Raw genomic sequence first — 26,648 nt, 5'->3', positions numbered from 1 at the left:
CCAAAACCACTACAGCATATTACGCAATGTCATTACTGAGCAGTGTGTGTCGTATGGTTTCACTCTGGAAGAAGAGCACGGTGCTTTTCCATTTCATGAACTGGATGCTCATTTCATGATGTACACACCACCTGACCTGATGCTGAGGGCACACTGGTCTCAGGGTTCCCGTCATGTGTGCGTCCCACACATCGATAAATCCGATTGTCAACCATGTGGAAACGTTATAATCCAAACGGTAAAATAAACTGGGTTTCAGCAGGTGCGTAGCTCAATGTGTTAAATGTGAGACCGGTAACGAGCTCGGGCTCTGTGAGGGGGCACGTCGCTGCTCTCTGATGAATTGGATTTGTGTAATTTCCCTGATTTTCTAATACAATGAGTGCAAGAGGTGTCTGTCCCATTAATGAAACTCCTTTGTGAGCTGTGCATCTTGACCCCTATTAAAGTACTGTCACTCGGACAGCAGATGGTATCGGTGCACACACACACACACACACACAGCCAGACAGAAGGAGAAGGAATGGCCATGGCAACAGACTCATAATGGCTGGCCTGGTGCGTAGTGGAATCACTCGGCGTAATTTGTTAAGTACCACCTCAGTATATTTGATTTAATCAGTCTATTCAGTGCACAAAACAAGTGGCATCAAATAAATCCTCAGCTGCCCACACAGACGATGAATCAGACATGTTCTTTAGAAATGATGTGCCGATTTAATGGGTTTCATGGATGAACATGTTCATACTTGTTTGCTGTGCTGCAGCATGTTTGATAAAAACTTAAAAGCACTTTCTCTGAGCGGCTTGCTTCATCGGAAGGCTTGGATATGAGCATCAGTACAATTCATTCACATGCAAACAACAGTAGGCCAGATTTTTCCCACTGAAGTTATGATAATCTATATAATTTAACATGAATAGCATTTGCGTCGAACAAAAAAAAAGAAAATTGCATCTACAGAATGAAAAGGGGACATTTGATCATCCTGGTTTATATTTTGAGGAAGAATTTCTTCCTGTACAGCAGGTAAGCGATGAGCACCCACAGAGCGGTCGCCCACAGGCTTTGGAAGAGCCACTCCCAGTGGCTCTCCTGGAAGCGCATCTCCCAGCTGAAGGGGAAGTAGAAACCCAGGAGAGAGTGGCCAACATAGACAAAGATGGAGTTCATCCCTGAGGAGGAGAGGAGGAGAGTCAAACAGGACGACTCTGTCCTAATGTAAAGTATTTGTACCTCTCACCGCCAACTTTTATTCGGACAAAATATATATTTCAAAATAAAGCTCCATTTTACATTTATCATTTTAAACGCTCGCCTCTGAGTCTGATCACGACTAAAGAATTAAATGTAAAACTGGTTTTGCATTTGCTTGCTCCGATATATCAGCGCTTCCTGTTTCCCTAATTACTCCAATGGAGGTAGCGAGTGCAAAGTGAAGTTAAAGTGTCGTCAACATGGCTGCAATTATTTGACCCAGGTTCAAATGTACCAGAATTTCTCCTTTACGCCTGATTTAACTGATGTTTTAGCTGTAAACACAACACTGACATGTCATCATATCTAAAGTTGACGTGGCGAACTTGTTAGCAAACGGTTGCTTATTTACACATCCGACAGAGACAAAGAAAAGTACGCAGTAATTTGGCCTCAAGTTCAATATTCACTCTCCTTGTAGCTCTGTTTTGCTCTCTGCCAACTTCTGAGGGAAATATGACTCTTTAGCTGCTAAATGCTCCGCTATGTTCACCAGCTAGACGCTAACTATGTCTGTCTGCTGCTGGGTAGGCCGTGTACAGTGGGCTTCAAGAGCATTTTAGCTGAATACAGCCGCCTGTTTATGGAAACAACATTGAGAGGGGGGGGGGGGGGGGGGGGGAGACCAAAACATTACAGTTACAGGCTAGAACAATAAAACGACGAGCTGAAAGACGTTACAACGTTCAATAAAGCTGTTTAGATCTACAAGTAGTCACATGACCCATTGTTAATATAAAAATGTTTTAGCTGAATACAATAACAGCTTTAAGAAACGAACTGCATTTTTCAATGCAGTCAAGGTGCTTCATCATGTGCCAATAATGTTTGTAACCAAAGCATAACATACCAGTGCAATACAGTGAGCCCGTTGATTTGTGAACAAACAGTACCTGGGTATATGAACGGCTGTCCGCCCCACCAGCCCTTAATATCGATGACAAAGTACATGCCTCCCAGCAGCAGGAAGGAGAAACAGCCCATACACGCCACATAGGACAAGGACCTGGAGAGACAGACCATCAGTAACACACATCTGGGCATCACTACAATGTCAGTGGCACGGTGTGAACAAGGGTGTAAAAACACAGTCTATCAATCCTGTGCTGCAGCTAAATAACGGCCAGGGGTCTCGAGCCAATCCAGCAAACTGTCCCGGCATCAGCGGTGGATCCTTGGCACGTGCCCCACGTGGAGCCGTGCCAGCCAGCCATGTCCCTGTCTGTTCCTAAGTGCAAGAATGTTTGATGTAATATCATCTGATGTAAAATGGCTGCCTCCCGGAGCCTCCTTGCAGTGGGCTTTTTATTTATTTATTTTTTTGATCTCAGCTGAAGTGGGGCCAAAAAGGATTCTTAGCTGGGAGTTAATTACTTCTAGACATCCAGGCAGGGACTCGTACTCAAGAGCTCAATAACCTGTGTGTGATGAACTGCCTATAAAAGCCAGGCAGGTAATGGCGAGGGATGAAGACAGCGTTAGCGGGGGCCCCTGTGGAACATCATGAAGAATTTGCTTACACATCACAGATGAAATGGTATTCTTCCTGCTGCAACATTAAAATGATTCACATCATATTAAGGGGAATGTGGGAGTGGAACAAATGCCGTAAAGTAATCTGCGTCCGAGGTTTGCATTTCATGCAAAACCATTATACACACTTATCAAGATGCCGCGCCTTGTTTTACCAAAAAGGCATATGATAGTTTGGGAGCGGTGAGACAACACTGCGGTTGTATAGATGCCTTCTCCCAGAGCTTGATCTCATTCCATCACACGGAGCTGGTAAAATGTGTCGCGAGTGAGTAGAGAGGATAAAGCATCCTGGATTTTCCTGGCTGTAAGGAAGAGTGATCATGTTGGGAGGATGTATAACCTCTCCACCTCACACTCCCGACAGCGCGGGTGATTATTTACAGTCGTAGCTGTCGTTAGAGGTAAGTAAACGCGTGTTTTAGCAGCCTTGATTTGTGCCTGTTGGAAACCCATCCTTTCTTTTGTGAGGAAAAGTGGCTGGATTTAGAGGGTCAGGAAGCACTTACCAAAGGTTTTTATTGACAGGTATAAATCCTCCGTCTCGTGTGCACTTAGAAAGGATGGCTGCAGAGATTCCCTGAGGGTGGAAATGAAACAGATTTCAAATCGATGGAGGGTGATAAAGCAAGCAGCATTGGGCTGCTAAAACGTGAGGCAACAGAATAAAGAGAGTCCGGCAGATTAACCGATTATCTGAAAGTCAGATGATTAAGGTCCATCAAGTCACACACACACAATATCGGAATGCAAACACGACAATTTGAGCCTCCACACTGGAACGTCGTGCACCTCAAAGACAGCCACCTACAGGGTCACACCCCGTCTGAAGTCAACTGCACAGCCTCATCAGCCGCGATACAGAGGAACTGTGTATGATCTCGATCAAAGCTTTTATTGTCTCGTCTATTTACCTTTACATGTCATTTAGATACTTGAGGAAACGTTGTGTGCTCCAGAGACAAACCCAGGGCAATGGATCAGAGTCCAAACATGATAGTTAGGTGCATATCCATCATGTGTATAGATGACAGAATCGATGGTGTGGAAATAGCCTAGCCGGGGCACGATTGAGTCTCCAGGCTATCCAGGCAGCAGGATGTGGGACGGGGCTGGTATGTGGGGCAATCGCTCAATTTCAATCTCACTTCTGGAGCCTGATCGTTGGATTGTAATTAACAGGGACTGTTGTTTATTAGGAGGAAGATGCATGGTCGCCCCTGAATACCAATCCGCCGCAAAAAAAATCAAACCACAGAGAGCTGTGGTGTAAAACCTGGCTTGTCTTTTACTGTATCAACACTTTCTGGTTCTGGTTGGTGAACCTCCTGTGCATAATAGCAATCCTGTGGTTGGATGCCTGCAGAAATGAGCTTCCTCCTCCACCGAGACGACCCGCTAATGTTAAGAGCACATGTCTGAAACTAGAGGCAGTTCAGCTCTGCTCTTCCTCCCCTCTCAGGCAAAATCAGATTAGAAAAGGCAATATGAAGAACAGGCCAAAAACCTATTTAGCTTTCTTTCTTTTGCGGGACTAAAAACAGATTTAGCTACTAGAGATTAAAGAAGAAACTAAAGTAAATATACAAAACACATCTGGTCTGTATCTCTTCCCAAAATCAATAAAAAATAAGGCCAGCTCTCTATCAACCATTGCAACGTGAGAACATCCATTTTATTGTTGTTCTCCATTTCAGTTAAGCAGGATTTTAAGTCCCTGTATTGATCAATCACTAAACGCTGTATGATCCTGAATAGAACATCTACAGCATCGCAATCTTGAGTAGCATCCCCACCGTCTATGTAGCAACAGCCGGTGAACCAAGGGATACAGTGGGGAAAACATAAACGCCTCATGTTTATTTATTTCCTCGTGTGTTACTTTATCACTCGGTGCCTCTGGGAGAAGCCAAATGGATCTAATATATTTCAGCTCCCTCCAGTCACTCGCTCCACAATGATAGTCAATAAGATTCAACACCGGGAGACATAATGGGGAGATTTGTCATTTAAGAATTGAGGTTAACGACATTCAATTCTCACAAGAGAATTTCAATTGATTCTCACATATATGAAGAGGATTCTTACCTGATCACATCCTGACCTATTACAATTATTAAATACTTATTGGATTACAATATTGTTTTCTTGTTTGTTGTTTGGGGTCGGCAGTGTTTGTCTGTCTGTCCACCACTTTGTTCCAGAATGAAACAGCTGTTGAACAAATTGTCTTGAAAATGTGTATCGTCTTGACAACTAAACAAATGTATTTGCATAATGTGACATTCATGGTTCCCAGATGATGAATCTTAAAGAATTGTGGAGCCAGCATGAGGTCAACATTTGTATGTCTGGACATTTATGGATCGCCATAAAATGTAGAACAAACATTCAGGATTAATTGTAATAACATTGGTGATTCTCTTATTTTCCACATTACATCATCAGATCTTAATATTCAAAATCAAAATCTTAACACTCAATACTGTGGTTCATGACCAAATATCTGCTAAACTAATGATATGACAGTCAGCCGTAGCTGTATTTTATATTTAGCGCTATTAGCAACTGTTAGCATGCTAACACGCTAAACTATAACACGGTAAACACAACTGCTTGCATGTTGTTATTGTGAGCATGTTAGCATTTAGCGCAGAGCATTGCACGGAGCTGCGAGCATGACTGTGCACTCCTCGTCTTGTTTTCTCACATGCTGAGGTTTTTGGGGAACGTATGGGCTAGAAGAGGAGCCATTAGCATCACGGGCCTGACAACTCCATTGAGATATTGCATGCGATATTGGGCTAAATAAACTTGACGATGCGACAAACCTACATGCCAGACGTAGAAGTGATAAAAACTAAGTTAATGGATGAAGCCGTTTGCTTAGTTTAAGAACCTTCAGTGTGGTTTAATCACATTGGTCAAACAGAGACACAGTCTGCAGGAACCTGATATCTAAAATAGTAGAAAAGCAACAGTAATGTACAACAACGTACACAACCTAAAACTAATTGGATCTGTTTCTGTGCTTTTCCTTTTCATCCTGCACAGTTTGATTTCAAAGGCTGATTTGCAGCCAGCACCTCCAGCTCCATCATCGCTTCAGGTCACAGCACTGCCAGTTCAGGATGTCTGCCTCCACGGCACTGCAGGCTCCTACTAACAACACTCTGCAAACCGGCTACATCTCCGCAGCATCTCGCTGTACGTGCAAATACAGACAGCGGCCAAGCAGAGCTCGGCAAAGCCTTTCTACATGGATATCTGTCAATCTCGTTAGAGCAGACTTCACAGCCTCCTGTCACAGGTTTAGAAATGCAAAACGGGCCGTCTCGTGTAACACTGGGCTTCTCCCTGTGGGACGCATTCCCCCTCTCAATGAAATAGGCCAGCTTGCCTCTTCTTGTGTTTTGGGACCACCCAGAACGAACACAGATCCAAAACAAATACAACCACGAATGCTCTCGTCGCAGATTCATGAAGAAATTAATCTTTTTATTCTGGGTTTGAATGGACTTTGATCTATTTCTGTTATTCCACTGTATCCATACCGTCATGTGAATGGTCTTTAAATATTTGTTAAGACTGTGCAGGTTTATGAATTTGCCATTCCCTTCATCAGATGCAGTAGACTGTAAGTAATATGCACAACTCTTTTAATCTAAAACCACATGTGAGGCACACAGGCAATGAGAGACAGTGTGTATGCCCCTGAGGCACTGGATACCCATGCCTGCCCGGAAACACAGCCACACATGGATGTTGTTTAATTGTACAGAGATCACACACACACATGTCCTCAACTAAGTCCTGCTAATGAGTGGCTTCGGCAGCTATGAGTAATACCGGAGTGGCAGGAAAACAAGTTGCAAAGCAAAACCATAAAAGTGCTTACCGGTAGTTCTGTGTGAGTCATAGAGGCAGGACGATGTTTTAAGTGATTTGTTGTCTTGGTTTTCAATGATCAATTCACTTTTATACTCATTTGCTTTACCAGCTGTGTTTACAGCCTCCGCATGATGTAACGTACCAGGATGACGGCCCACACTAGGAATCGACAGAGGATGCGGATGTTCGTCCCCTTGTAGAACATGATGATTTTCCCGGCCTGTGGTAGGAGGCAGAGATAAGCACAGACACCACAACTCATTTAATCATACATTTAATGAGAAACACTAAGTAAACACCAACAACCGGTGTGGACATGTATTTGTCCTTGGGTAACCGAATATGCCTGGGATGTGGGTGTCAATGGCGTGTCCCTGACGTGGCGGTCACATTTCTCCAGATGTAGGGTGGAAGTCATCCACACCCTCTGATTAATTTGGTGATGACGAATATGTTTCAGCTGAGGACATTAGCACGGGCGAGCACAGAGGAGGGCAGCGGACACCTGGTGTGTCGTCTAAGACTCGCTGACTGAAGGGCTCAGTGCTAACCGCCCACTGGGAATTGAGCAATGTGGCTGCTTTTGCATGGCTACTTCCCACAACACAAATGCTTATGAGCGACACAGTCGCCGTCAGAAGCTCAGGTCTAAAGACCTAAAGCTCTCTCTCTCTCTTCACTTTTTCCTCACAACATTTTGTCATTAAAGGGGGGCAGCTGTGCACTTACAAAGAGTCGTCCACATACACAGTTAACTCCTGCTAGGAGGTAGGGATGCGTTTGTTCTTTAGAATGATTTACGGGTTTGTTGTGCCGGACCCTCTCATCCAGTGTTGCACGGTGTACCGATACTAGAAAGAAATGGTGAAACCCTGCCGTTAAAAACGGTACGATAGCTCATTTTATTAGCACTGGTTCTTTACGTAAGACATTGTTTTATTAAAAGACGTTGTGTCGACGTGCGACAGTAAATTTATGAAACACAAAATCAGTATTTCCGGAAATTGTACCATGTTGCAACCGTTTATTTGTACTTACTTACTCTGGGGGGGAAATGGAGAGCGATTCAGTTGCGACAGTGGTGCCAACGAAATGTTTCAAATGTGAATTTAAAATGGTTTGAGCGTCACAAATGAAATGCCAGATATCACAAAACCCATTCAGGGTGACCTGACCCCTTTAATTAGCCTTCATAATTATTCAATAAATAACCTGAACTGAGCTAAACTACAGATTTTCAAAATACAGTATCATGAAAAACATTACTCCAATTCCAAGCAGTAGGAAATTTGGAACGAAATAAAAACTAAATTTGCTGACACCTTAAAAATAACTCAGATCAGGAGAAATAAACGATCCATCGTACCTGCATCCCCAGGAATCCCATGACAATGGAGTTGATTGTACCCAGAACCCCCTCTGGGTCAAAGGGCTGCGTGGTGCGATACATTTCCTGGAAAAAGCAAGATGAAAAGGACCAGCAAGGTAGTTTTAATTCCACCTGTAAGGTTTTAAGATAGATGGACAAAATAATGAATAGTGCGTGTGAAAAAGATCTTACTTTGCATGTGGGGTATCTGTACATGTTGTCACCGAACATCCAGCCATCAATGTATGCTGCTGCGCCTCCAGTGCAGTTTGGGTAAAGACCGTTATCACCGATTCCACCAGCTCCCAAATACCCTCTGATAGCAAACATTATAGAACAATCGGTATTAAAAGATGGTTTTTTTACATTGGAAAAGTAACAAAATAATAAGTGATTAAATAATGAAATAAAATGCAAGGAACACGCGACACAAAGTTCCTCAGGCAGGTGTTTCTATCCGACTGCTTCAAGCTTTGTACGAGGTTTGTGTTGACCACATATCGTCTAGCCTCAGCCTTCAGCTGCTCTGCACAAACTCTCTCTCGCAAGATATTCACTTTAATTAATGAATTAATACATACACTTAATATTGTATATTTCTGGTTTGTTTGATTTTATGACACACTGCTGCTTTTTAACTGTGCCTGTAAGGTGTCCCTGAGGGCACCGATAAATAAGACGCATCATTATCATCCTCACATTCCGCAAAAAAATAAATAAAGCAAAACAAATGAGACTTTGGAAGAGACAGTGCTGCTGTTTGAACTCAAACTATTTGAACACTGTATTTGAACACTGATGTCATGCAGGGCCACAGAAATGGGGAGAAAAAAAAGCAGCACTGGAGCAGAAGACGCCGAGCGAGGAAGATGGATCCTCTGCCTCCGCTCCTCTTATTGCACATGACAGACTGAGATTGGCTAATTATGCCCTCTGAAGCATCCACCACAGGCCCATAAATCACGGCGGTTCATAACACCGGCAACACAAGGTGCACATTAACGCCGCTGCTTGCAGCCCCAACTGGAGATCATCTCAGCATGGAGAGATTTACACGTTTAGCATATGTGTGCGGTTGATTAATGAGAGGATTGCACTTGGTCAGTTACGCAACAGAGGGAACCTTGTTTGGACTTACGTGGGGCAGTTGGGTACGGGCATGAGCAAAGTGATGCAGAGCCACAGAGTCTCAAGCAGGATGATAATCAGCCACTGTGGCCAGTAGAGGACCACGTCCTGGACGGGGCTCCACCAGGGGTTCTGCATCACAGCACACACATATTCTTCTGCTCATCTTCTTTGACACCGTTTAACAACTGTATTTGGATGCATGTTTGGCATGTTTGGCCAGTTATCGCAGCAACAATAACAGACTCCGGAATCCAAGGTGCACCGTGGGAGCAAATTTGCTTTTTATAAATGTGTTTTTCTCAGGCTGGACTTTTTCCTTTGTCCCCCTGGTGTGTAATGACAGACTAAAGTGGACTTGACAGAGCTGCTCACCGCTCTCAGTGGGATTTCTTTCTGGCCCCAGAAAGTCTGCAGGAGAGACAGAACAAAGTAGGTGAAGCCCAGACGCTGCAGCACTCCAGGGACCCTCAGCCAGGACCAGGACACTGAAACACGGTCACCGACACACAGCATGAAGAACTACAAGTGCCTTGACACCCAATGATGAACACATGACCTTACAACTCATGTACGGTACAAGCAAAGATAGAACTCAGTGGTGTGGAGCTTTTTCCTGCTGATCTGAGCAAATCATAAATCAGGAGATTGATGGTGGAGGACATGAGAAGCTCGTCTCTATCGTTCCACCACAGTGCTACTACTTCCTGTGGGAGGATGATGGACAGCTGGCCACACTGGGAAATGGTGTCAGCCTTCAGGATACGGACACGTCAAGAACCTAATCAAAGATTCCCAGTTATCTCTTTGTCTCAACAAATTGGGGGGGGGGGGGGGATAAAATGGGCTTGTGGTTGAGAGATTGATGGTAATCTAGACATTAGTTAATTGAAAACCTCTTTGCCGCACAAAGTGCCATGAAAACCCGTGTAATCCCAATCATTGATCCGGACAAATCAAATAAGAGGCGGAAATCTCTCCTTTCACGGGAAAGGAGGAAGCTCTTACTTATGACACATTTGTTACATCTGCTGGTTACACCTCCACCCAGATAACTAACTGCATCTGTGTCCCCACACACATTCGTCACTGAAATGAAAAAAACAATCCTGAAAGTCACAGTTTAGCAGGAAACTGTAAAATCTTTTGTTTCACTTTTTGATGAATTTATGGAGGGGTTTTTTTTGGGTGTGGAATTGAGATCCTTTCTGACGTTCAATATCATTTAAGAAGTGAAAGCTCTGCTGTCTACTTCCCATCTCTGAGCACTTTCAGTGAATAGAACAATGATTGTATGGCGGAAGTGAGCAGAACGGAATAAAGTCTTAAGTAGAGCAAATAGCTGAGCCAAAAACTTTTCAAAAAGAGCGTTTTTCTTATTTGAACACTCTCTGAAGGCTCAGTAGGTGTTTCAATCTGACGTTCTGACCTCATCTTCATCCGACTGATCATTTCTTGTAACTTGTCATCATCCAAAAAAGATGTCAAATGGTCAAAGATTGAATATTTTAAAAGCACACTGTCGCCTAGAGCAAAATAATGTTTTTGATTGACACAATTAAGAGAAACAGACACGTGTTCAGCTTCGCCACAACTCGTTTTTGAGTTTATCTAATTGAATGTGAAATTCATCCATTAAATCAAGTGCTTTCTAAACGTCTAAACCAACAACGTAGTGCGCAAGTCTGTCATTTGAGTGACAAAATAAAAATGAAAAAACTGGAGTTTCAAGGTGACTGCTTTGATGATGATCTAACCGCAGCGGCGTTTATTTGAAATGACTCATGCTTTCTGTCAAAGGTTAACACCTTCTTCTGTCCCGTCTGACCTTGAACCGGTTTAACGTATTGAGCCGATGTGACTCCACTCTCTTATTAGATCAGACCCTGGGACTGAACTGCCGAGGACGTCCTTGGAGACGGAGGGCAAAGCTGCAGTTTATGGTAAAAGTCACTCTGCTGTTATGATCAGCAGCAGCCTCTACAGCAGCTGCATGGGGCTGGAGAGAGTAACACTATCTGTTTGTAATTGTCCATTACCGCAAGCGGTTGTTTTTGCTCAATCTGCCCCGTTAAACGTCCCCTGGTGCTGGGTTGTGAGACTGCACACTCACAATAATAATATTTTTGTTAACCCAGTTACGCAGACATTCACCCAGGAAAGTCCATTAGCACTGGGGATGGCTAATGTGTGCAGGGCGCCCTGTGCATCCCCAGGTGGACGATGAAATGGGGATTTTCCCCCTCCTCTAACCCCGACACAGCCCTGCAGCTTTGGCTTTTATCACACATCTGGATCAAAACACATCTTTGTCTTTGTCACATGACTAAAGGCATTTAGTTTGTGCATATTATGAACATGACAAATATAAACTATATTACACGTATCTTCTACTATATTAGGGCTGCAGATAGAGATTATTTTCCGAATCAAATCAGTCTGCTGATTCTTTTAGTCTGTAAAACATAAGAAAACAGAGAAAAATGCCCATGAAAATTCCTGGAACCCAAGTTACTATTGATACATGTCTAGTTTTGTGCCACCAACAGTCAAAAACCAAAACATATTCAGTTTGCTATAAAGCTAAGTCAAGAAAAACTTGATTTAACCACCAATTGTTGCAGGTGTGTATGAGATAATATGGAATGAATCTTTAGATGTCACATAATATAAAGCCTATGTAGTTTGTTTTTTTACCCAGCTTCATTTTTCAGACTAACAGGTGCATTAACACAAGAGAGGCCTCTTCTCTGTTCTCCGATGTTGCTAATGTGCCGTACATGTAACAAGTGGACGTATTATTAGACATACCAGAGTACTCCAGTACAGAACAAAACATAATGCGTTTGTTCCATCCTGCGCCACATGTTTTGCACCTACGTGGTCCGTCTCGTGGAGAGTAGTTGAGGAAGCAGAAGCCAAGCATCAGGAGGACGACTGTTCTCCAGGAGATCTTGCGCAGCAGCTGCAGGCGGCTAACTCCTCTCCTCTGCATGGATCTGAAGGCCAACACCACTGAAGTCCCGATAACAAACACAAACCTGGAAGGAACAACAGTGTTGTGCTATTAAAACATGTATGTTTGTACATATTAAAATAGAACTGGAAATATATGACAGTCCTCTTTGGCAAACCTACCACGGCATGACAAGATCTGCCACAGTTAGACCTGCAATAAATCCAGAAGCATGCATCAGTATCAATAGACACACACACACCGCAATTGGATGCCGGTATACACAGTTCACACTTCTTGCCCTTTTCTAATCTCTGCAATCCAAAATGAATACAAGGTAAATTAAGAATGATGTTATGTCTTTAAAGTGCCGCTTCACATTAACTTTCCATTTTCAAAACGGTGAATAAATGTTTACACTCCTGTGACAGCAGCAAAGAGAAGATTAATCAAACCACCCCTGAAATCAATACACCCTTGTAGGTGTGGCAAAGAGACTATTATAAGATTTAAATTGAGAACACCCCTAAACACAGAACATGGATTTCATAAAAGTTGCAGTGACATTTTAGCTTGTTTACGTCGCTTTAACCTGTCACCACCGCCTCTTTCTCAGGAGGCGAGTACTCCACATGCTCTGCCCCTCCCGTATTCTCCCAGCTGCCATTTAAACATTGGTCCCGCCTCTTTCTCGTCTCTTCCCCGTTTGTTAATAACAATCTAAATCGATGGTTTTGCGCCTTTGATTCGGCTCATTTGAGGAATGGCACCCACGTGTGTTTGGTTTGAGACTTCATTGATCATAATTAGTGACAACGGGTCAGGAAATGTTGCAGATATGACAAGCAGAGCGCTGCCATCGACTAATAGCTTTGGGTTCACACATTCATTTCACATTTGGCTTCATGTGAAGGAAGGCGGACATTAATGTCACCAGTATCGGCTCTTTCCTTGAAACAGGATGACCGCTGTCAGCTGTTGTCCTTCCAGCTATTAACTTGAATAGTGTACGTCTTATACTTTACTCAACCATTCCATGGTGCATGTTGAAAGAACCAGTAGCCTCCTCCTCCATAGTTCACAAACACCATCGCTGTCAGGGCAAACCTACAAAGACACTACAATGAGTCGACACTAGGGGTGTAACGGTTCACAAAATTCACGGTTCGGTACGGTACAGTGGAGCCACGGTTCGGTACGTTTCGGTACAGTAGAAAACTATAAATGCCAGAGAAATGTACTTGATTTTAAAATATATTTATTCATTACAACTAACATCATGAAGTTATTCTTTGACTTTGAACAATGATGGAACTATACCTGAGTGACCCATCTTCTGGGGTGTCTTCTTAGCAACACATAAGCATAAAAAACTAAAACTGCTCCTTAATGTTATGTAGTATTGTTACTTACATCTTGCTTACATCTTGTATTGTTACTTACATCTTGCAAAAGAGATTTTTAATCTCAATGGGACTACCTGGTTAAATAAAGGTTTTTAAATTTATTTTTATTTTTTATTTTTATTCAAACGTATTCGGTTCGTCATGCGTACCGAACCGTGAGCCTCGTACCGAACGCTTCAATACGAATACGCGTATCGTTACACCCCTAGTCGGCACTATACCACACTGTTGAGCAAATCACCAACAATTGGATTAACCGTCACGCATGTAGTCTGAATGACGGAAACATGTGTGAAAACTGTTTAAAAACAATTATAAATAAAGCTTAACGTGTTCATATCTAACTGCTTTCTTACCGTCGAACCACATCTGATACAATATGAAGTTTGGAATCAAAGAGGCCAGAGGAGGGGCTTTTTATTCTGTCACACTCACAAATGCAAGGTAATGCAATCTAAGCATTATGAATCACTCAGGAAATGAACACTTGTCCTCTGGATCTCCCCAGGCAGGAGTGCTGACTAAAGACTTTGCGTCTAATATATGATACACTTTATACTTTAGCACTGGCCAAGGCTGCTGAGAACACAGCACACGTGATGGAGTGCTCCACCGAATCAGACACCGGAGGGAAGAGAGGTGTTTGCGTTGCATGTCAGAGTATGGATGGGGATGGGGATGGGGGGGGGGGGGGGGTGTTACACAACACACAAAACTTGTGGGGGAATGTAAATGGTTGCATGGTCGAGAGGTTTGCTCTGAGGCACATCTAAAGACCGTTCGCCCTCCTAAATACTTGGATTTATGCTTTTAATTCATGTTTCATTGAATCAAAAAGAAAAAAGAAATATCATCGAGGGGGTCTTTAAGAGGCATAACAAGATCAGGACAACCTCTAAGAACAAGACTCCCTGATAAGATGCACTGTATCTTCCTCTGCCTCCTCTTGTTTCTCTGCCTAGATTCAATTAAGGGATGCACCGAAGCCATTACTGCTCTTTCAGCCCCAACCTGCTGAGACAAGATTTTAAATCGGCCGCCTTCATCTCAAAGGGGCTATTAAAGTCGAGTGAACCTTGCGGCACGTGTCCGTGTGCTCGTTCTCTCTAAATACGCTCACACACATATGAATGCGTGCCATCATTTAAATTTGGACGAAACACATCCATTAGTTGCCATAGTGACAAAGACAAGAGGTAAATTTACTGGCCAGATGAGACCCGGTGAACATCCCTCCAACATCTTACTGGCCATCTTTTAATCAAAGCACTCGCGGAGCTCAATTTTACATTACAAATACCACACACGCATGTGACACTAGTGGTGGCTAATTATGATTAAGGGAAACTACAAGTGCTTATTAATATGATGTGCACTGACGTCACTTTGCTTTCTGTCGCACCTAAGTTAATAATGTCCGGGGTTGAAACACCACAGGCTAGTTTCTTGGTTCCTAATCAGGTTGAAGCTGTAAATATCCCCGTGAAGCTCTCCAATGAGCGTTTGTCACTTCAGCAACAGACTTAATTTATGTCTGGGATTTCGGCATTCGTGATTTATAGTTTAACAGATTACAGATGGATGTGTCTCGCTTGCAGCAGTGACAACTGGTTATGACTCGCTGATAGACGCTTATGGACTTCTTTGATTTGAATCACTGTACATGCTTTACCAATTAGTGATAGCTTAGTACCGTACATTTCCCCCGTTGCAAATGGATAGTTGCACTCTATCACTGCAGAGTATTGAGTTACCTCCTGTGCCGGCCATATCAAATACACGGACATCCAATCTAGTCATAATAAATTACTACTTGAGTGGAAATGCCAAGGTTCTTTTTTTTTTTTTTTGTGGTCAAACATCAGAGCATATCTGAAACTGAATCAGAGGAAAACTTGGAGCTCAGTCAAAATAATGAAGAGAACGAGTCAGCCAGCTGGTGCTAAATGCAGCTGACAATCCATTGTTTTGCCGTAATAGTCGTTCCCTCCGTCGTGTGGCACTGCGAACTACTGACGCTGCGATTTTCCATGGCATGGAAACCGGCGACAGGCTTTTAGCAGCGCGGCACAAGATTAAAAACAAAATCCTTTTAGAAAAATTAACACCGCAACCGTACCCCGCTGCTCTCTGTATATCATGTCAGAAGCAGCCTGAGCAATGATCAGGAAAACCTTTCAGCTCAGAAGAAAAAGCCTTTCGCTTTCAGAAATGTCTCAGAATTTTTATGTCGACGATGCGTCTGTTCTCTGCAGAAAGTTGTTACTTATTGGGGGGGGGGAGTATGGCTCATAAGTCATAAGGCCGTTGGAGGCACACGCAGCGTTCATCTTGGGTTGCTGAGTCACAGTTTGATTGAGTGTGTTGCCAGGTATGACAGCTTCCAGTAGTATCAGGACATCAATATGTGACAAGTACCTGTAACACCAGAGGGACATGTCGGCTAATAAGAACTGCGGCAGGCAGCGTAACTCAACGGACATGAAATCTGGCCTTTCCTTGAACCTTTGCAAAGTCTGGTCCAAGTGTACTCAACTAATTCAGCTCCCAAACTATGCGGTACTTTGAATTCAGCACATATGCACGGTTAGTTTCAGATGGCTTTCCGTCCAAAAAGGAAGCCACAGATGGAAAAGATGCCAATTGTCCGCTGGATGCTGCTGGATTTCCTCTCGCTCCCCATTTTGGCAGGAGATCTATGGCCGTGTGGATGTGTGCTGATATGTTGACGGTATTATTACATCAATTATTTGGCGAGGGGGAGGTCAAAGCCACACCAGCATCCTGTTTCCAGAGAGGCGTGCTTTGTGTCTACCCCCAGGCCACAATTAAGGCTAGCAGGGAGCCCAGATTCAATCACATGCATCACTCCTGTCCAACAGAAACACACTGTTCCAAACCCGGGACGCACTGATATCAGAAATCCTGCCCAAAGCTATACCGCCTGATAACAAGAGCTTAGGGGAGCATGCGGCCACACTGTGACCCCTGTAATTATTCATTACATTGGGCCTGTAGATCGTCATCATGCCCCAGACTGCTCTAAAAAGAATAAGCATGTGAGCGAGCCACATGTGGTGATAGACCGATAAACAGGATGGTTGTTGATGGCGTACATACCCTCGGAAAGTGTCCAGTGAGAGCAGACGTGCTGGTTTAGCTTTAGTGGTGTCGTGCTCAGCTTCACAAGCCTGTGCTCGGTCCTGTAGAAACCATTAGAGAGTAGACTAAATAATGTGGCTTTCGAGTAACTAAACACCAGTCTGGCTCATACGAGGTGTTGTGAAACGTATAACATGTGTTAACTTGCTGTATGGGACTACCGAGTGTCGTGTGTTGCTTCAACTTGTGACTGCTATTTTTTCGATTTTTCAAGACTATTCGGTTTAACGTATTTCAGCAGTATTGACTGATTTCTTTGTCTAGTTCTGGGCAACGGAACGAAGTGTAAACATTGAAAGGCTCTCGCTCATACAGATGATCAGGGAAAAGATGAGACATCCACACATCTGGCAGACAAGGAGCAACATGAGCACTCATTTGGAGTCACGTTTGAATAAGTCCAGTATTTACTCTACTTTTAGCTCTTTTAGTTGTTGACTCCTGAGAAAGATGGTGATAAATAGTTCTCTGTGCTCGCTAGCTGCTAACTTTGCCCGACAGTCTTTTGGTGCAGAGTAGGTAGCGTGCAGTGGATTTATTAGAGCTCTCTGCTCAAAACCGCTGCCTGCTTTTGCTGGAATTAAGATGGATGAGAACAGAAATACTGAACCAAGACAGTGAATCCAAAACAATGGCTGAAAGGCCCTGATACACTCTGTAGCGCAGTGTTTACCTTCTCTCTACCAAAGTGGAGTTTTTTGGTATTATCTGTACTTTTAAATTGAAAAAAATAGAGGTTAAAAAAAAGAAAAAGAGTACACAATTAGAAATACATAAACACTATCATATACTTGTAGCACAAAACAAAAGTAGTTGAAACTTGTATGACACTAGAATTGTTCCGAGATGTAGAAATTCTGCCAAAACCCAAAATCCAAATTGTCACATGGGTCAGAACTCCTCTAAATGAAGTTGGATATCTTTCTACACAGGTCATCCTCTGTGCTGTGTGTCGGCACCTCTTTTTCCCTCTCCCTGTGAAGGCAGCACTGAGATGACTCTGGCCTGTTGCCCTCTCAGTTGGATTAGCCCAACTCGCTGGCCTCTGCGCGGCAGTTTAAAGAGCCAGAGCAGGAAGACACCAGCGCTAATATGCCATGATGGATCTGCCATCCAGACAGCATATGGAAGACAGAGACATCTTGCATGGAAGAATGAGAGGAGCCATTCATGCTCACAGAAATTACACAGCAGCTCTTGCCATCAAGCAAGACGATTGGACGGACACGACGCTGCATCGCTTCCATCCAAGTCTGCTGTACAATTGGCTCTGCTAACATTTGTATCAATCATTCCATTAGTGTCTCCTAAACGTCTTGATGACTGGAGTCTCAGAGCAATTTTGGTATGCAGCTCAGGCTGCGTATAGTTGCCAATAAAAATAATGCAATGTTCCTGTTGGATCAAGGCAACTTTAATGTGAAGAAATAAAGGTGGTGGAGTTGTGTTGTAAAGCGCTCTTCTGAACGCTTCAAATTCTGGGAAATTCCAGGAGTTTAGGGCCAAGCAAGGGTATTAAAAATCATTATCATACGCACATTATCCATGAATACAATTGTGTATTTTATGGTTCATACAGAGCCGTTTAGCATCTCAAACATTTTACAGTGTGCACTGATGAGTCTGCCAGTCATTTCATTTGATTGCTTTATGATTGATCTAAATCTAATCAATCAGACCACTCTTCTGTGTCATCGCAATGCATTTATTAAGATATTAATCTAATGCATTCATGAGAGGCAGACTTTACTTACATTATCCACGGAGTACTGTGGGCCCTGGCAGCAAATGGTCTTAATAAGTTTGGATGTACAACGCCTCCTGTAAACGGGACAACAAGTCTGAGCTGCCTTGTTCTGAGGGAGGAGGAAGTGCAGGATGGTATTTTCATTATGGATGATGTAAAGAAACATACGGGTACCTGTAGATGTAGGGTGCCACAACGAACAAGAGAGCGATTATGGCCAGTAAGAGAGCTGCCACCACAAGAGCTGGAAAATAAGAAAAGGAAGTGTTGAAAAATGGACTTTTGTGTCATCAGACTGTACCATCCGACGCCATAGTCCGTCTGTCTGGAAGTCCATGTCAGGAGCTTCATGCTGTACATCTCTATCAGAAGGGGATCTGACTGGGGATAAAAGGCCTGATTAGCACTCCAAACTGTCTGCTCTACTCGCCTCTGGACTCCCTTGTGGCTCTCTGTCAGTCAACCAGTGTCAGAGGGGGATCCCTCAAGTGACAAACAAGGACCTAATGGAAAACTCTTGGTCGATCCATCTGGGTAATCTAACCCTGCAGGCGTACGAAAAGGAAAATGTGAGGCTACACTGGAACAAGGACAAGAAAACAAAGACTGAGGGAGAGAGCTGGTCTGCCAGAGGGCGTCATAGAAAGGAGCGAGGGCAAGATGAAGTATATCGTACGAGAGGGCACAAACATAGCAGCTGAAATGTCTTTTATTTGCTCAAAGAATGAATGAACCTACCCAGATCACAGAACAAATATTAGGATAAAACATGTTCATTGTTTAAGGAACCAAAAGGACAAAAAAGAGTTTCTGTTCCTGCATCTGTTTCACTGATTGCTGTGGATACAAATGTAAATGATGCTGAAAACCATTTAAACTTTTTTTAAATGCAAGTTTACTACATTATTGCTCACCCGCCGTCTGCACCAGCAGCAATGAAAAACCATTGAGACATTTTACAGCTGTGCTACCAATCACAGAACTATACCACAGGGTGACATCAGTTATGGCCTTCTTGCGTCAAAGCACATGAAATAAGGGGGATGTACGCGCCGTGTTTGTCTTCAGTGGAAAAACAAACAAAAAGCCGCCATTTGAACCCGAGCTTGAATCCACACGACGACATCCACTCTGAACAAAGAGTGGTCACTGTATCGCCTCGGGAGAAGTCGTGGCATCTCTGCTGTGCATGCAGTGAGAACAACAGCAGACGTCTGCCGCGCTCGCTCTATTAGTTGTTGTCGGAATGAATAGAAAATGAATGGCCTCATTTCAGAACAACTCGATTAGGTTCACCCTCATCCTCGGCAGGTGACTTGTGGTTTGTGAAACAATGCAGAATACAGTGCTAACGTGATTAAAGGGTGGATCCGATAGTAGCTGCACAGAAACATATCCTTGAAGAATATACTGCACCCGTCGAATGAGCTCACAGAGAGCCACGGACGATCAATCGGAGACGCTGGAGTAAACTTTGAAATTCCCCAGCAGGGCAACTCTAACCTGCCTTGAGCTGCTGACCAGACCATTACTTAAGCTGAGCAGGTCCTATGGGGAGTTTGTGTAATCACTGGTCTGCGGCGCTAATGGAAGCTCATCATACGGCGAGGGGTGCCGTCACGCTGACCATACATCTTGCTTGGATAATGGCTACTTGGCCTTAAAAGTCTGATCTACAACATAATCTGCAATATTGTTAAGTACAGTGTACATTATGGAGAGAGACGCTTTCAAAAGCCCATTACGCCCTAATCCTTCCACACTCCCTAATGCATTACCCACAATGCTCCACGCGCGGAGCCAGGCCTTCGAAAACAAACAGAAAAGCTTTTATTTTATCCCTTTTCAAGAAAGCACGTCTTATCTGATCAATACGCATCATGTCCCGGGAGATGGAGGAGTATTACTGCTCGGTAGATGTGGACAGGCCGAGTGATTCCCCTCTTTGCTGACTCAATTAAGTAGAGGGCGGATCAAAGGCTTGGCCTGAGCGCGGACCAAGGTTCCTTTACTGTCACTGTGTCTCAGCAAAGCAATCACCTTGGCTCCCAGTACGTTATTCAAAACTACGCGGCTGATTACGGAACGTCATCATCCTGTATTCTTCATCAGTGTTGTGCACTTACGCAGGTGCGCATTGTTCGGTTTCTTATCCAAAGCGTCGGTGCAGCTGGGTTTACCGGCGGCCTCGGACATCTGGATCCAAACGGAGTAATGACCGCCTTCTCCATATGTCTGACTCCACCTGCATCCAAAACAGTCAAATATTGAGACACACTTCCCTTAAAAGCACATAAAACCACAGGCTGTTTTTATTTGATCCCCTTTGAAATGACATTTCCTCAGCAGCAGATATTAAATGACCTTTTCCATTCACTTTCTGCCGTTTCCCTTTTGACCCGACGATGAAAAGTGGTCTTCCTATCGCCTTCTTTTTAACACTATGAAGCTCAGGAGCACCACCTAGTGTCTAGGGACTTAAAGTGCATCCCTCTGTACTCTCGTCATCTCCAATGTCAGGCCCCAAAAACATGCATTAACCGCTCATATTGATCCACTGCTGGGATGACATACTAGCTATCACTTGGAGTGTTTTTTTTTCAAAGAGGAAAAGGGAATCAATAGCAGCACAGTCCTGTTAGAGACCTCAGCATTGATCTAGAGAGCTCAAGACCAGACCTCTGAGAGGGTAAGAAAAAGCACCAGAGGCTCGTCGTGTTGCAACCAAATCTCTGGCACCGTGTTTACAGGTGACCCCCGAATGGAAAACTCTGCCCTCGTGTCTTGTCAGTCCTGATTGTTTATAAATATGCCGCCCGTCTCCTCCAGTTAACATCCCCGCTGAGGCTTCCACAGGACGAGCAGCTCTGAAGCTTTAATGAGCCCTTTTCATCAATATTGGAATGTCAGGTCTTATTAACCCCAAAAAGGCTCCTGATCGATACCCGGGGAGGTAGTTTAAGGGAGGGCATCACTCAGGTCCAGAAAGCAGGTCAGGATTACTCCCCCAGCCCTGTAAATAATCCCACAGACTGCTGATGCAATCATCGGATGCCACCGCACTATATCACGGCTGGAAACAAGAGCAATACACTCCCACGGCTAGTTAAGATGGGTCAACAGGAAACAAATCAGCATTTCTACCTCTGAGGATCGTAGGTTGGTTTGATGTTATTGATGCTTTGTTACAATGTTAAAACTTGTTACCTGCAAAGAGTTGCATTCCTGCTCTGCGATTCCACTTGCAGAGTCAGAGCGAATTTAGTGCTGACCACCGCAGATGCATTGTTGTTGTTGGGTTTCACAGTAACTAACTGCTGGTACACACACTGGGGAGTAGAAACAGGAGAAACACTGGCTTAATGTACGGCACACTCAAAGGGGTCTCAAGACAAATCTGAAGGGTTCACGGTGATGAAAGGTAAAGGGATTCAAGGATGCTATGGTTTATTTGCATTACACACTGAGGATGCGGGGTTTGACAGACAAGTCTTGTCAAAAACGCCATTGTGTTGCATTATGGGAAATGCAGGATCCAGTGTCTTTAAAGCTCGACTCATACTGAAAGTCAGGATATCAAAAGATACTTTGAACTTAATTTAAGTTTTCCAATCTGTCTTGCGAGTCCACCAACTGCAGAAGGGTCCAACGCTAAATCAGTGGAGTACCTCTTGATCTGGTAGAGAAACACCATCACTATGAACCTCGAAAACATATAAATGGAGAACTTTAGTAACTTTGCTGACATCTTGGACAACCAGACCGATGGAGGGAAGAGACAAACAGACAGTTCCTTTACCTTGTAGCAGTAATCTGATGTGTAGAAGACCTGCACCTCTTCACTCAGCTGGTTATGTAATGTTAACAGAGCCTGGTCCATTTTCAGAGTGGGCCCTGCATGGATTGAAAAACAGCACTCATTTATGATGTAGGCAAAGCTTTTTGTGCATCATAAACACAAGATAGCAGAAGGGTGTATCAGATGCCTATCACCACCAAGATAACAGTGACTAAATACGATTGACTGAGTAACTTCTCATACTACCGACAGGTCCATTTGTCATAACTGAACATTACCCTTGATTACGGAGACCTAACTCTGTAGCAGAAGGATCCACATGTACCACTAATGACTCCTATAGAAGACTCACCTGATTTCAAGTGTCCTCCGTAGCTGCTGCTTACAAGGATTAACAGAGTTAGACGTGCTTGAAGCGTTCTCCCGGGCTCCATGTTGCTGCTTGAAAACAGACAATTCCACTGCTCATCTTTATAACACTCACGCCAATATAAAAAGCGGTCAAAGGGCAGCATGCATGCGTGGTTGGAGGTTCCTTTAAAGTGGTTAGTGATGCATATGTTTGGAATCCTGTTTGGGGTCATATTAGTCCGCAATTTTGTTGCATAGATGACGAATGAAATAAGAATTAATGATGAAAAAAGACAGTTCAGCAGTTTAAAAAGCTTATATGGGTGTGTGTGTGTGTGTGTTAGTGTAGAAGTCAGAGGGATTAGCTCCATTTCCAAACACAATCCACGAAACCATTTGACTCCAATCTAATGGTTATGTTCTAAATCCCAGCGCCAGTCTCATTTCCCCGCCCAGCCAACTGTTAAATGTTGATCACTTGTCACATCCTGTCCCTCTCCTCATTTCATTAAGCAGCTCATTTCCCTGAGCGCTCGCCGTGACAGATGAGTTCACGGGGGGGGGGTCTCCGAGGAGCAGCTCATTAACCTTTGACATGAACTCCAGCCAGCTGAAGAGCAGCGCTGGCTTTAAAATCTGCCGTCCTTGTTGAACAGAGACATCATTAACAGTGCGCGGTTATTTCTAAAATAGAAGTTCATGTTTTAATATGTGTGCATATACAACATAACATATCATTGAAGAGTGCACATGACTGACGGTAGCTTCTTTCTTTCGTCACACAGCCAGTGCACAAAGTGTGTGTGCAGAATCCTGCTTCGATAGCTGGCCTCACGCATGCCTTGTGCAACAGATGACAGTTCATGATTATGCATGTGCCGAGATGTGGCCGAGCGGCCTATCAACAGTGAGGCTTTCTGCTCAGGCTTCTGCAGGGGCAGCTCAACAGGACCTGTTGCTGAATGGACTCATTCCAGTCGCTCTCACTAGCTGCCACAGCAGATCTGTGCAACAGGGAGCTGGAGCTGAACCGCCTCTGTGCATGAAAACACTCTGCAAACATGGTGAGTACACAACCTCTCTACGGTGTGTGTGTGTGTTCAGTCTGCCACACCGAGCTGCGTACCGCCTCACACACACACACTTGTTGCCATTTAGCCACTGTCATGGTGTTAAACTCCTGGAGATAATGTTTAATGGCAGACTGAGGAATGCAGATCATTTCGATACAAAGTTTATAATGTGCCCATATAATTCTGCAGCGTTAAGAACGACATGAGCACATTTTCCTGCGTCTGTGTTTGCATTAACCGCATCCGATGAGTAGAAGAGATTTAAGCCAGTGGGTATTGTGTGTGCTGCCCATTCTCTCTGCTGATTGAGTAGATTAGTCTGTTGCTATGATACCTGTTGATGTCATTGCTCTCTGGTCGTCACATCTGTTTTGCTCTGGTTTGTAGGCTTTACCGCTCGTCTGGGGACGAAGCCCTCAAAAATCCATTTGTGAAATGTCGAAAGTGCAGTTTAGTCAGGGTCACGAGGGCTGCATGAAAGGAGCATCAGTTTAAATCCATGTGACCATGCATTATGTGTCAAGATTCGGACCAAAAGGGAGGCCCACCCCCTCCCTCCCTCCCACCACAACATACCTTTGAACCAGCTAGTCTTTTAAACTAGGAATGCAGCCTCTCATTGTTTCCAGATGGGATCCTGTGCAACCAATCACAGTCTGTGTTAGTGAAACTGCCCCCCTCAGATCTGCTGTACTGTTACTTCTGCTCTTTCCTACCAGGCTGGTAAAATTCAGAGTCTGGCTGAGGAGGAGAGGAACCACCTGCTCCCCCTGCTACGCAACGCTCAGTGGGTGGAGGTCGTGGGACGGGACGCCATTTACAAAGAGTTTATTTTCAAAGACTTCAATCAGGTATCTAACGTATCAGTTAACTCACAGGATCCACAGAACTAGCATCTACTGTGTATGATGCACATACATGACTGCATGACTTCTTTACCTTTCAGGCTTTTGGTTTCATGTCCAGAGTGGCTTTGCAGGCAGAGAAGATGGACCACCACCCTGAGTGGTTCAATGTCTATAATAAGGTAAAAGAAAAAGGACACATGCAAAGACCATTCAGTGAGAGCACAGTTGGACTTGGTCCTGACTGGCTTTCTGTGTCATGTTTTGGCAAAATCGTGAAAGACACTGACATTAAAAAGCATTTTCCCAATAACTGAAGTTGGCTGAATGCGCACATCTCCCTGCTGTCATAAAGATCACACAGGTGTGTCGTGTTTAGCTAATGAGACAGGAAGGAGTTTGTGCAACGCGAGTGTCCTTGCAAAAGCAGTGAGGTGTTTGTCTCTAAGCTGAACTGTTTTGGTTCACGTCTACTGCCCTAGCTTATGAACTCACCGCACGCTGCCCTGACACAGTTTAGCTAGCTAGCTACTGACGTTAGCTGCTGAACACGGTGGAGCATTTCGCAGCTGACAGATGGAGTTGGTGGAGACTGAAGCAGCGCTCAAAGAGAGCGGATGTTTGACTTACATTCATCAGGTGGCCGGAAACACGACAGCAAGTAAATGCTAACTGGTGTTTGTTTCACGAGTGCAGTGCCCGTTGAAAACATGCCTGTGTGGTTGCTGAAAAGAGCCGCTCATGCAAACAATTTAGTCAACTCAACACTGCGCGTGCTTGAGTCCCGAGCATCGCGCCTGACATGACGTCGCGTCGCGTCGCGTCACACGCCCAAGTGGGGTCCCCCAACTAAAGAGGAACCAAACAGCTGTATATGTATTATGGAGTTTAGATATTAATTATACCCTACTTACAAAAGGCCCCCAAATCACTTCATACACTCATGACTGTGCTCACAACTTCCCGCGAACATTTGCGGAACGTTAGGAAACAACTTCTCGCAAACTTTCCTGAGATCTTTTTACTGGGAAGTACATTTAATTGCATTGTGTTGAAAATGGCAGTTTATTCCCAGTGTATTAATAGTGCGCATGTCTAGCTGTGTCCAAATTGCCTTTATTGAATCTCTTTTTGGCATTGCTGGATGTCAATGGGAAGGCAATGGATGATGCTTTTATAAAGTTGGCTGTCCATCTAATGGCTAAAGCAAACACACAGTGACTTGATACAAAATAATCGTTTCTTTTCATATGATGAGTTCCCTGCTCCCTTTCCCCCAGGTCCAGATCACTCTCAGCACACATGACTGTGGGGGGCTGTCCCAGCGGGACATCACTTTGGCCACCTTCATTGACCAGGCATCACTGATGTGAGCAACACTGCATCAGCCAACAGATCCTCATGTATTCGTTCCTCTGAGAAATCCTGCAAATCCAAAGAATACTTCCTTCCACTGAATTGTGGAAAATGTAGCTGTAGGTACTGCAAAGGGTCCAATGTGTGTTTTAAAAATATGTTGGTAGTTTTGTTGTTCGTGAACCAACAGTAAAATAATGTTTGCACAAAGATTTCAAGTCAATTTTCTCAGCAAAGATTCCAGTTATTACAGATAACATTCACAATGGTACATGTGTCCCTTTGTCACAACTAGTCTTATGTGCCAATGTGTTTGTACTTTACTGTCAGTAAATGCTATTTTCTCTGTCCAACTGTTCTTGTCATAACTATAAAAAAAAACCACCCAGAAAATGATCTTATCAGGCTGAATGCATTTTATTGAAAACATAACAGAGCATCTGCTGTAGTCAGCTAAGACTGTGACTGTGTTAACTGGCCAGAGTGGGTAAACAGCATTTGATGTCGATCATGTTAAACCTGGCAGGTGCTTCCTCACTCACACATGCACTCTGACATGAAGACAAATCTTTAAACATTCAGAACCTCACATGATGACATGGACAGAAGTAAAGAAAACACCTTCCAATAAAATGCCATCCAGCACTCCAAGAAACTAATTACAATGGTTGTCAAGGCATCTGACATTAACAACTAAATTAAACATTTAAAGACTGATGTATTTGTTTTACATTATATGTCAAGGTGTTTGTGTGTTACTTAGTCCACCATGTG

General features: G+C 43.8%; 2 protein-coding genes across 2 annotated transcripts; one reads left to right on the top strand and one right to left on the bottom strand.

Moving 5' to 3' along the window:
- Nucleotides 1-715: 715 nt before the first annotated feature.
- LOC306785864 (heparan-alpha-glucosaminide N-acetyltransferase) lies at nucleotides 716-24,380 on the bottom strand. The gene is made up of 20 exons (XM_079280398.1): nucleotides 24,250-24,380; nucleotides 24,008-24,143; nucleotides 22,602-22,687; nucleotides 22,250-22,344; nucleotides 21,658-21,779; nucleotides 20,577-20,695; nucleotides 18,625-18,694; nucleotides 18,458-18,524; nucleotides 16,662-16,744; nucleotides 13,166-13,242; nucleotides 12,318-12,348; nucleotides 12,060-12,220; nucleotides 9,555-9,667; nucleotides 9,190-9,311; nucleotides 8,244-8,367; nucleotides 8,049-8,135; nucleotides 6,825-6,902; nucleotides 3,301-3,371; nucleotides 2,152-2,264; nucleotides 716-1,176 (listed from the first exon to the last, which is right to left on the bottom strand). The coding sequence occupies exons 3-20, from the start codon at nucleotides 22,681-22,683 to the stop codon at nucleotides 995-997; spliced, it is 1,797 nt and encodes a 598-aa protein (XP_079136524.1). The 5' UTR covers nucleotides 22,684-22,687; nucleotides 24,008-24,143; nucleotides 24,250-24,380; the 3' UTR covers nucleotides 716-994.
- Nucleotides 23,545-26,227, top strand: pcbd1 (pterin-4 alpha-carbinolamine dehydratase/dimerization cofactor of hepatocyte nuclear factor 1 alpha). The gene is made up of 4 exons (XM_079280404.1): nucleotides 23,545-23,664; nucleotides 24,393-24,524; nucleotides 24,620-24,700; nucleotides 25,799-26,227. Exons 1-4 carry the CDS (start codon nucleotides 23,662-23,664, stop codon nucleotides 25,889-25,891), a joined length of 309 nt encoding a protein of 102 aa, XP_079136530.1. The 5' UTR covers nucleotides 23,545-23,661; the 3' UTR covers nucleotides 25,892-26,227.
- The last annotated feature ends 421 nt before the right edge of the window (nucleotides 26,228-26,648 follow it).

This window comes from Melanostigma gelatinosum (genome assembly GCF_949748355.1).
Source record: "Melanostigma gelatinosum genome assembly, chromosome: 12".
NCBI lineage: Eukaryota > Metazoa > Chordata > Actinopteri > Perciformes > Zoarcidae > Melanostigma > Melanostigma gelatinosum.
This window is presented reverse-complemented; position numbering and strand designations above follow the sequence as displayed.

Bases quoted from the DNA above. Each gene is read 5' to 3' on its own strand.
- LOC306785864 (XM_079280398.1), bottom strand. From the start codon at position 22,683: ATGGAGCCCGGGAGAACGCTTCAAGCACGTCTAACTCTGTTAATCCTT. The intron at 21,780-22,249 runs GTAAAGGAACTG...TCTACTCCCCAG, and splicing joins CATCAGATTACTGCTACAAG to TGTGTGTACCAGCAGTTAGT. The intron at 6,903-8,048 runs GTACGATGGATC...CTCCTACCACAG, and splicing joins TGGGATTCCTGGGGATGCAG to GCCGGGAAAATCATCATGTT.
- pcbd1 (XM_079280404.1), top strand. The intron at 24,525-24,619 runs GTATCTAACGTA...TTTACCTTTCAG, and splicing joins TTTTCAAAGACTTCAATCAG to GCTTTTGGTTTCATGTCCAG. The intron at 24,701-25,798 runs GTAAAAGAAAAA...CCTTTCCCCCAG, and splicing joins GGTTCAATGTCTATAATAAG to GTCCAGATCACTCTCAGCAC.